Source organism: Anolis sagrei, chromosome 2, assembly GCF_037176765.1.
Source record: "Anolis sagrei isolate rAnoSag1 chromosome 2, rAnoSag1.mat, whole genome shotgun sequence".
NCBI classification, from domain to species: Eukaryota; Metazoa; Chordata; class Lepidosauria; order Squamata; family Dactyloidae; genus Anolis; species Anolis sagrei.
Window position 1 is genome coordinate 138,196,210 of NC_090022.1, and position 11,699 is coordinate 138,207,908.

At 41.8% G+C, this 11,699-nt stretch overlaps 1 protein-coding gene across 2 annotated transcripts in view; it reads left to right on the forward strand.

Moving 5' to 3' along the window:
• ESYT1 (extended synaptotagmin 1) overlaps positions 1–3,095 on the forward strand; it is a 74,134-nt gene extending 71,039 nt beyond the window's left edge. For both annotated transcript variants that reach the window (XM_060764112.2, XM_060764111.2), the window contains one exon: positions 180–3,095. In XM_060764112.2, coding sequence (XP_060620095.1) covers positions 180–213 — 34 coding nt within the window. In that variant the 3' untranslated portion in view covers positions 214–3,095. The remainder of the gene's footprint in view (positions 1–179) is intronic.
• The last annotated feature ends 8,604 nt before the right edge of the window (positions 3,096–11,699 follow it).

Below are 11,699 nucleotides of genomic sequence, written 5' to 3' on the forward strand. Positions count from 1 at the left end.
CGGGCATAGTGTTGACTTAATCTTGGCAACAATGGCTTTGGAGATGTTTTATGTCAAGTCAGGAAAGCCTCTGCTTATGGGCTTCCCAGGGGTTCTGTACTGTGAAAGGCCAGACAGGCCTTTGGTTTGTGCCAGCAGGACTCTTCTTGTGCTCTTAAAGTGCTTTCTTTCTCTTACAGGTACGACTTAAAAGATGACAAAGCCAGCTCCTAGTCTCCACGGTGCCTCCTTTCTTGAAACTTACCCATCCATGGGGTTAAAGAGCTGGCATGAGCGCTGCTGCCACCACCCGCTGCCACCCTTCACTGCAGGATTGCACGCTCGCCGCCCTCTGCCCCTGCTGGGTGGCCTTTTCAGTGTTTTGTTTTTAAGCAATCATAGTGTTGTTGTTTTTTAAAAAAATCAACTTTTTCCATGTAAAGCTCTTTAGGGCAGAGAAGTTACTTCTGGGTGAATTTTGTTGGAGATGATACGGGGAGGGAGGGAGGAACAAGGCAGGAAGAGTCACTCCTTGCATTCACCATTTGTGCTTCTCTCAACATTTCAAGCCACACGCTGCCTTTTTTATTGACCAAAGAAGCGGGCCTTTTTCATCCTTCTATTGAGGGTAATGTTCCTAGGTCCTCCAGATGCTTTCTGGAGGAGAAGGTCCAAAGACCAGCAGTAAATGGAGCTCCAGGTGTGACATATTAGCTACAGAAGCATAAGGAGACCAAGCATTGGAGGGACCAATTCTTTTCCCCCACAGTAGTAGCAGAGGATAAATAACCAAAGGGTTTTTATACATGAGGATGGTCAGTGGTGTCTCTTGAGTGGGGCAGCCACCCATTTTTATCTAGAAAGGGAACATGATACAACTTCTGCTCTGGGATTGCTCACCAGGGAGAAGTGGAGAGTGGTTGGGAAGCTGTCTTAGTTCTCCTGCTAATATGGTTCTCTGGTGGCATTCACTCATACTGAATGATAGGATTGAAAAACAGATGTAGAAGAGGAGATGCAATAGCTAAAAAAATTATTTGTGCTCTGCTCTATCCCATTTGGGAATCCATGGCTCTGACGTCTCTGCTTTTACCTGATGCCCCAACTTGCACTGTGTCTCTTTTCTATTTTTTTAATGTTGTATTTTTGCAAATCCTGTCTCCTAAGAGCAGCAGTTCAGGATCACCTGGCCACACAGAACCCGTTCCTTGTTTGTCCCAACTTCTTTACGTTGAGTCTGTTTGGTATCTTGTGCCATTCCACTGTCTGCTGCTGAATCCAGATGGACAGAGAGCTTCTGTGAAATATCTTTATTTGTGCCACTTTTTATTAGTGCTGTTTTTAAAACGAATGTTTGTTTGGTGCCTTCTTGCACTCCAGTCCCAGAATGGGGCACGTGGAGTGGAAAAACCTCCTCCACCTCACCCCTCCCTACAAAAGCTTCAAGGCTTTGTATGTTTCTGTAGCAAGGAAAATGTGATTCCATGCTCCAAATCAGATTTTACAGTGATGCAGAATTTATTTAACTATACATAGATTAATTTGCAATAATTACATTTTGACTCTCCTTTGATATTTTGAATGGTAAAGTGGTGGGGGGAATGAACGGACATGACGTCAATGAGGTGAAAGGTGGTTTGCTTCAAGGAAGGAGACATCGGATGGGGGACATAAGACCAGAAGCCCTGCTCCTGGTTCCTGAACATATACTGAAAGCATGACTGTTAACATCTTCTCTGCTGCAGCATGAAGAACTTCAAACATGAGCTTCTAGGGCTTTCCTACGCATTAAGAACTCAAGAGCTCTATCCTCTTTCTTAGAGCAAGAAATCACTGCTTGCACATTTGCACTGCTATGTGAGCTTGGGATGGATAGGAGAAGTAGAATGAACAGTATTCAAAATAGTGCTCACCTCACTCAGACATACACACTAGGCATGGGCAATCCATGATTCTAAATGGTTCTAAAGTACTTACAAAACTAGAGGGCGCTGGTGCTTTGCTTCTAAAGTGTTGCTAAAGTTCTGGTGGTGAAAATATTCAGAACTCTAATAAAACATTCAAAATTTCATTATTTTATTGCCAATTTTTATGACAGAACCAGTTAGGAACTGCTATTTATAACAAAATTTTGTAAGTTTTGTTAGAGTTCTGAAGTTTTCGCCACCAGAACTTTTGCAACACTTTAGAAGCAAAGCACCAGCGCCCCCTAGTTTTGTAAGTACTTTAGAACCATGGGTCGCCCATGTGTAATACACACCACATCAATAACATTAATAAAGGCCTTGCCTTCACCCTTATGCAATTCTCCCTTGTGCTGCGCTTTTGCTGAGGATGCCTTCCATAAAGCATGTGAGCAGCATGAATCTCTTCCCCTGTTTTATCTGGCAGCTGAACGTTGGGGTTTGGCTTTTGTGGAGAATTGCCGTTTACAGTGTTGCTATGAGAAAGAATCACCTTGCTTTCGTGATTTTTCCTTTTCAATCATGGGGATCAATTCTCAGGAAGCTGAATCTTGAAAGATGCCTCCTAATAACTGTAGTCCTTGCCTGCTGTTTTAGACGTTGAGATCTGGGGCGCAGGATGTATAGACTTCCCCCATGAAAATCATCCCCTTGCCATCCTTTCTGAACTTCGACTGCACACAGATTTTACCAGTGTGGCAAATTCTTTTTGTAAAAAGCCCAGCTCACAGGAAATCTGATTTCCCTCTTCTTTTTTGCTCATGTGCACTTGCTCTCACATTTTTGAAAAAAAGCCAAAAAATAAACAGTCCCCACCTACATTTATTGTGGTCTATTTACAAAGAGTTGTTCTTTTTAATGGCTTATTTCTACACTTTCAACAGTAGCAAATGTGTTTGACACAGCAAACCACCTCCTCATTGAACCCGTCTCTGCTCGCCCTAGAACTGCATGTCATCATTTGGGGGGACAGACGACTGCATGTGCCTGTAAGGAGCCCGGCCATTGCTGCCTTTCATGCCAAAGCGAGGCTCCGCCTTATGCTTTTGCTCAAGCAGGCTTTAGTGTAAGAGTGTCTTTCTGGCACCGGTGCCTCTCGTAGCCGCCACCACTGTAATGTCTTGTAGCAAATAAAAACGAGAAGAAAACGTGGTTTTAGTGTCAGGTTTTCCTTATCCTCACCTGTGTTCCCAGGCAATGGGAAATGAAGCATGACTTGTTCTAGGTTGCTGTAAGTTTTCTGGGCTGTATGGCCATGTTCCTGAAGCATTTTCTCCTGATGTCTCACCCACATCTATGGCAGATCTCTTCAGAGATTAAGAGGTCTGTTGAATGCTTCTGGAACATGGCCATACAGCCTGGAAAATTCACAGTAACCCAGTGATTCCATGAAAGCCTTTGACAACACAATTACATGTTCTGTCTGCAATTCTGTGGTGTCAACACTCAGTGCAGATCTCCAAGACTCCAGGATTATCTATATGGTTGGTGTGGGAGATTCAAGAAAAGGGAGGCTGGGAAAATTATTCAAATTAAGGCTGCATTGTCTGGATCAGAAGAAGCTTCCCTAAATGAAATCAAATATTGGTCCATGTAACACATTATTGTCAACAGGCCACAATCTTTCCTAGTCCAATCTGAAAACCTCGGGGGTTTCATATGTGTTTTCCCATATAAGTAGCAACTAGGCCTAGCTTTGCTTAAAGCTTCTGAAATTATGGAAAATAAGAAGCGCTCACAGCCACAAGATGCTAAGCAGGACATTGTAGATTGCTGTGAGTTTTCCGGGCTGTATGGCCATATTCCAGAAGCATTCCCTCCTGACCTTTTGCCTGCATCTATGACAGGCCTCCTCAGAGGTGGTAAGGTCTGTTGGAAACTAGGCGAGTGGGGTTTATGTATCTGGAATGTCCAGGGTGAGAGAAAGAACTCTTGTCTGCTGGAGGCAAGTGTTGGCCACCTTGATTCACATTTAATGGCCTTGCAGCTTCAAGGTCTGACTGCTTACTGCCTGGGGGAGTCCTTTGTTGGGAGGTGATTAGCTGGCCCTGGTGGTTTCTTGTCTAGATTTCCCCTGTTTTTGAGTATTTTTCTTTATTTACTGTTTTGATTTTAGAGTGTTTTAATACTGGTAGCCAGATTTTATTCATTTTCATGGTTTCCTCCTTTCTGTGGAAATTGTCCACATACTTTTGGATTTCAGTAGCTTCTTTGTGTAGTCTGACATGTAGTTGTTAGAGTGGTCGAATATTTCTGTGTTCTCAGAAAATATGCTGTGTCCAGGTTGGTTCATCAAGTGCTCTGTTATGGCTGATTTTCTGGTTGAAGTAGTCAGTGTCTTTCATGTTCCTTGCAGTAAGCAGCCAGACCTTGGAGCTGCAAGGCCATTAAATGGTAATCAAGGTGGCCAATTAGACAAGAGTTCTTTCTCCCACCCTAGACATTATTCCACAGATATATAAACCCCCACTTGCTTAGTTTCCAACAAACCTCACAACTTCTGAGGAAACGTCAGGAACATGGCCTTACAGCCAGGAAAACTCACAGTAACCCAGTGATTCTAGCCATGAAAGCTTTCGACAATAAATTGCTAGATATGTTTATTCCTGTAGGCATGAATGTGCGCCCCTCATTATGCAGCTTTTTGGTTGCTCCGGATATAGATGCACTAGCCTGCACACAGCTAGTTGTATTTATTATTTACTTATTCTCTTTATTTTTATGCCACATTTCTTCCCATACGGATTCAAGGTGGCTAACAATAACATGACACAACATAAGATTGCTGTAGGTAGGATTAATAGGGGCAGGTGAAAACCCAGCCTTTGAGAACTGGATAAGCAGACATTAAGGCTGGACAAGCTTTTGCCATCAGTGACTGTTTTCCATTATTTGTAGATAGATTAGTAACAGCGCTCCATGCAGTCATGCTGGCCACATGACTTTGGAGATGCCTACAGACAACGCCGGTTCTTTGGCTTAAAAATGGAGATGAGCAACAACTCTCAGAGTCGGACACGACTGGACTTAATGTCAGGGGAAAACCTTACATTTACTTTAGTAACACACAGCTTAGTCTTACCTAACCTTGTTTTAGGGCAAGGAAACAATACTGGATTCATTTCTCTACATTTGGAAGTTATCACTTCTACATTGTCAGTACTGATGGTCAACCCCTCAAAATTAGCATCACATATTGGAATGGTTAGAGCTTCTAAATGCTGACAGAAGGAGAGGAAATGACCTTGATACTAAAAGTACCACACTTTCCAGAACACATTTCAATATGCTAAGCATGTTACACTTTGGAAGCACCAAATATGTGAAAAATTATTTTCCCACCAACGTCAAGTCCACATTTTTTAAAGTATCTAAATTTGATACACTTTAAAATAGTATATATTTGTTTCCCTGTGAGAACACCATGTTTGTTAGTTAGGTTTGTTACAAAACCTTTGATGTCCATAACAGATAATGCACACTACTTTTTTCTGGTGGTGCACTATGTTCTGGTGGTCACTTAATACTTGTTCTCAAAGGAGGAAGGCGAGACATACCGCCTCGGTGGTTAACGTATGAGCAATAAAAACTTGGTCAGAGTAATCTCTGCTTCTTTCTCTATTGGAACTGAAGTTTAACTGGTACACAATTCAGTTAAGCAATTTCCAATTCTTGGTGGCTCCTAGATTCTGTCCTGATCTTTAAGACACCTGACTGGTCCTGGGCTTCCATATTCACTTCTTACTGGGAAAAACCTTAAAGTAGAGTTAACAAAGATCCAAGTCCTGCAATAAGGTGACATTCAACTTGTGGGCAACATGACTAGTTGTGGTGGATACTGATGTGCATATGGCCGCCTGTTATTTGAAGGACTTCCCAGTTCAAGCCCAGTTTAAGAGCCCAGCAGAGATCAGGCTGAGTAAGCAGACACACAAGTCATCTATTTGGGGAAATGAAAATCTCCATAATCTTTTGGAAAATGGCATTCATAACCTTTTGGAAAAACCAGGATTCTCCCTGAGAAGAGTTAAAAACTTGCTTAAGTCAACCACCTTCTTAGTGGTAAATATGCAGTAACAATTCATGCAAGGCAGTTAGGTTTCTCAGTTGTTAAACTGATATAACTAAATTTTATTTATTTATTTATTTGTATTATTTATTTATTTACTATATTTATATACCGTCCCTCTCAGCCCACAGGTGACTCAGGGCAGTTCACAGTCGGTACCAAGACCATAAAATACAAAAAAAATTAAAATAATATTAAACCATAGCAAAGTCAATGACAAACATATATCATTAGCGTCTCCTTGCAAAAAACATTGACCAATCACATCGTCTAATCGTTCCATTTTCCTATGTCACTGTACTTGCAATTGCTTGCTCAAAAAGCCAAGTCTTGACTTTTTTCGGAATGTTAAAAGGGAAGGGGCCGATCTTTTATCCCTAGAGAGGACGTTCCATAGCCTAGGAGCCACCACTGAGAAGGCCCTGTCTCCCCCGCCAGACGTGCTTTTGACAAGGGTGGGATCAAGAGCAGGGCCTCCCCAGACAATCTTAAAGTCCTGGAAGGTTCATAAGGGGAGATGCGTTCGGACAGGTAAGTTGGGCCAGAACCGATATCTCTGAACTGTTAGGAACAAAAATATGGCAATGAACAAAACAACAGCGGAGTCTCCGAAGTGTTCTTTTCAGCTGCCCAAAAAACGTTTACTCCCCCTTAAAACATCTTGGTTTAAATCATGCTTTCAAGAGACCAAAAATAAGTAGACTTATTTGAAAGTAACTTATCTGGTTAACTCAAAAACTTTATGTATTCACCATACAGGTACATTGCTTATCAATTCAGATAGGATTTGAAGTAGTTTTCTGTGCAGATAACACAGGTATCTTTCTTAAAATCAAGAGTCCGAAGTCTAAAGCTTCTCTCTGTTATGAGAGTCTAATTGAGTCTCTGTCCTCTAAAGCATTCTGTTTCTACTAATTTCTAAATGCATACTGTTTCTAAAACACAGTCCAAGTCCTGAAAAAGCCCCAGATCTGGTCACATGGTTTGCAGCCCCTCCCACAACACAGAGTTAAGAAAAACTGCATGCCAACAGACACATATACAATACAGAAAGCAATATGAATTCGATACATAACAAATAACTAGTATAGGAAGCTTGAAGAAGATTGCTATTTCCAACAGTTTAATCATTGTTTTTTGTGTTGTAGTAATATATTTTTCCCTTCAGGTTACCTAGCAATAATTTCTCAATGTTCTTTTAATTTCTAAATGCCCCAATACAATTGGCATATCCAGCTCCGATACTAACTTGCACCCTCTTTTTTGTCATTGCTCCCTAGACACTCTAGCTCAGCGCTTCTCAACCTGGGGGTCAGGACCCCGGGGGGATCGTGAGGGGGCATCAGAGAGGTCGCCAGAGACCATCAGAAAAAATAGCATTTTCTGTTGATCATGGAAGTTCTTTGTGGGAAGTTTGGCCAAATTTGATCATTGGTGGAGTTCAGAATGCTCTTTGATTGTAGGTGAACTATAAATCCCAGCAACTACAGCTCCCAAATGTCAAGGTCTATATTTTTAAGGTCTATTTTCTCCAAACTCTACCAGTGTTCACATTTGGGCTTACTGAGTATCCCTGCCAAGTTTTGGTCCTGATCTATCATTGTTTGCGTCCACAGTGTTCTCTGAATATAGATGAACTATAACTCCAAAACTCAAGGTCAATGCCCACCAAACCCTTCCAGTGTTTTCTGTTGGTCATGGGAGTTCTGTGTGCCAAGTTTGGTTGAATTCCATCGTTGGTGGAGTTCAGAATGATCTTTGATTGCAGGTGAACTATAAATCCCAGCAACTACAACTCTCAAATGACAAAATCAATCCCCTCCCAACCCCACGAGTATTTAAATTTGGGAGCATCAAGTATTTGTGCCAAATTTGGTCCAGTGAATGAAAATACATCCTGCATATCAGATATTGACATTACGATTCATAACAGGAGAAAAATTACAGTTACGAAGTAGCAAGAAAATAATGTTATGGTTGGGGGTCACCACAACATGAGGAACTGTGTTAAGGAGTTGTGGCATTAGGAAGGTTGAGAACCAATGTTATAGTTTGCTTTGTAATTGCCTGTGTGATTGTACTATTGTTGGATCAATAGTCATTTGTTATGGGAACAGAAATCTGAGGTGGTGAGTAACTTTGCATTGAGTGCAGCACTGTTTGAAGAGCTGTGTACTTGAGATAATTAAGAGCAAGTACAGCTTCTCTATTGAAGGGAAGAGTAAATACAAAAGTATTTCCAAGAATTTGTTCTACCTCCCATTGTTTCTCAGGAGTTTTGCATTTGACAAATAATAAAGCGGGACTTTCCAATTGAGACAGTTGGAAGGTATGCATGTGTATAATACGAGACTTCCTGCTTAGACCACACACACAAAACAACCGGCTATGTTACAGCAAAGATGCCAGCCATGGCTTCAAGGGTAATTTTTCCAAAGTTTGCCCTTCTCCAATATCTGTGTTGTTGTTGCTTTAGCACACATGCAAAAGGATGCTGACGCTGCCATGGGAGGCTTGGTTCGTGACCAAGCTCAGCTAGTATCCTAGCCAACCTTAAGGAATAATAAAGGAATAATAATTTAAAATCTGGGCAGACACACATGCCCACAATCCTCTGTTGCTCTAAGAGGGAAATGTGGGAGAGCTGCCAACACAAGCCCAAATCCCTTCCTTTAATAAAGTTGTAATGCAGCATCATTAGGAATGTGTGGGAGGTCATCCTCGCAGGACAACTGGAGCCATCCATCATCCCTCCTTAACTGTGAGGCAGTGGCTTTGCCTTGTGGCTCTCAGCTGCTCACCTACTTGCGCTTCATCTCTTTTGTGAGCTCTCTGGCAATCACATAACGTGCCTGATGCTGGCATCTGAAAGTCGCAAAGTCTTCCACTGGTATTCACTGAGCCTCGTGATCTGATCATAGAGACACACCTTGATAGAAATAACTGGCTTGTTTTAGCCCAAGGCAGTTCTCATTTCCATTTGAGTAGTTGCTAAGATGTGACATGACCTCTGAGGATTGGTTAGTGCAGTTTTTTGCCCAAGGTCAAAGCTGTCTGAAATTAATGAAAATAACAAGTCTGTAGAATTTGATTCTGTTGAGCACCAGGCTATATTAAGGTAAAGGTTTTCCCTTGATATTAAGTCTGGTCGTATCAGACTCTGCGGGGTGGTGCTCATCTCAATTTCTAAGCCAAAGAGCCGGCGTTGTCTGTAGACATCTCCAAGGTAATGTGGCCAGCATGGCTGCATGAAGCGCCGTTACCTTCCTGCAAAAACGGTACCGATTGATCTACTCATATTTGCATGTTTTCAAACTACTAGGTTGGCAGAAGTTTTAGTTGACAGCTGGAGCTCACCCCATCCTGCAGAGTCGAACCGCCATCCTTCCGGCTAGGCTATATTATTTTGCTCTAAATGACAGTTGATTTTTACAAAAATGATAAATAGTATCTTACAAAAAACACTGTGTGTAGTGATGAGGCAGCTGAGGTGGGAGTTGGGAGATCCAGCTTCTGATCCCTGTTGAGCCATTAAACTCCTTGGGCAAGTTTAAGCCAGACACCAGCTCAGCCTGATCCAGGATTGTTGTGATAATAAAGCCAAAGGAGGGGAATTCACTGGGAAAATTGTAAGAAAATTTACCAAATTATCAAGGCTTAAACCTTCTTCATATATACAAATACCTAAAAGTGGACTTTGTTGAATTCTCTTATCTTCATAGAATCATAGAATCAGAGTTGGAAGAGACCTCCTATTTATGCAGGTCAAAAGCCCATTGGCATTTTTTAGCTGCCTCATCACATTGTTGGCTCATATTTAACTTGTTGCCCACAATGTCAAAAGATACACTTGTATATTGGATGCATTTCTACCGCATTTTAAACAATTTATTCTGGTTCTGATAGGCATGAGTTGGGGGACTTGTAAATATGATTTTATTACTCTGAGATGTGCCTCTGAGATTTTAGCAGGTGTCGCCTATTTGCTTTTGTGCGTCGTGTCCCAGCCACGAGAGCTTGACACCTGTTCTATTAAAATAAATTCAAATTCTCCGAAACCATTCTCTTTATGCTCCTTTTAGGCTTCTGTGGAGTTCCAGGCATAGACAGAGGTCTGGTCTTCTGAATCTGTGTTTCCTAAATTTAGCCTTAAAAGCAAAGCCCGAGGAGAACCCCAAGCGATGTGCCCAAGCAGGCTTTGCTAGGTGGGATTTAATGATGTTTGCTTTTTGAAAATCCTAGAATTAGCCGAGGAGGAGCCTCCTTAATCCTAATCTCCCTGAAAGGCTGCACCTGTGGTTTTGCCTCTAAGTGTACCCATTTGGGGAGAGGAACGTGGCACCAGAGAAGGGCTGCTCAAAACGATTAGCATAGGAAGTTAAGCTGAGCTGAGACCCTCACTTTGAAACAGCTGTGAGCTTCAGAAGCATATTGTGTTTAGCCATCACTTATGTAGAGCACTCATCACCCCACCCCAAAATAGAAGAAACACATTTGAAAGAGCCCAGGAAAGTGTACACCATTACAAAATAGCTTTTTAAGTAGCACAAAACCAGCCAGGCTTTGAAGCTGCAAGGGCATTAAATGCTAATCAAGGTGGCCAATCATAACATGCACACCTGTCTCAGGCGGACAAGAGTTCTTTCTCCCACCTTGGATATTATTCCACAGATATATAAGCCTCACTTGCCTAGATTCCAACAGACCTCACAACCTCTGAGGATGCCTGCCATCAATGGGAACGAAACATTAGGAGAGAATGCTTCTGGAACATGGCTACACAACCCAGAAAACTCACAGCAACCCAACAAAACCTTTTATTGGTGAATGGCACAAAGAAGGAAAAAGACAATCAATACAAATGCTCATATAGGTAGGACCTAAATACCCTAAAACAGTGGTGTCCAACCTTTTGGCTTCCTTGGCTGGACTGGGTCACATTTAAAACATGTAAAAACGGTAACTGATTTTTTTTAAAGGTCCATGTATAATTTTCATGACAGAGAAGCAAAAAAAAGTCCTCGCAAAGCAATCCTAATTACACACCGCCCTGTTCAGGTTTTTTAAAATTGTCAAGCAGATCTTCTAGCTGAACTGTTTGTAATTATAATGCAAATTAAAAATAACGCTTTGAGATTTGTAGACGTAACACACTGAAGATTCTATTCAATCTTGCCAAACTCTGTAACAGGCCAGAAAATATTCTGTCACAAGTTTATCTGCCTGTTCATATAATTGTGGATCAACAGTGAAGTTCCTGATACCCCTGACATGCTGCTATAACTGATTTTTGCTGGTAATGGTAAAATAAATATCTAGACTAGATTGCGAATATGTATATTGCTTATGTAGTAATAAAGCCCCCTGGTGGTTAAACCGCTGAGCTGCTGAACTTGATGACCAAAAGGTTGGAGGTTTGAATCTGAGGAGCAGGATGAGCTCCCACTGTTAGCCCCAGCTTCTGCCAACTTAGCAGTTCGAAAACAAGCAAAGGTGAATAGATCAATAGGTACCACTTTTGTGGGAAGTTAACAGCACTCCATGCCGTCATGCTGGCCACATGACCTTGGAGGTGTCTACAGACAATGCCGGCTCTTCAGCTTAGAAATGGAGATGAGCATCTTGCCCCCAAAGTCAGACACGACTAGACTTAATGTCAGGGGAAACCTTTACCTATGTAGTAATAA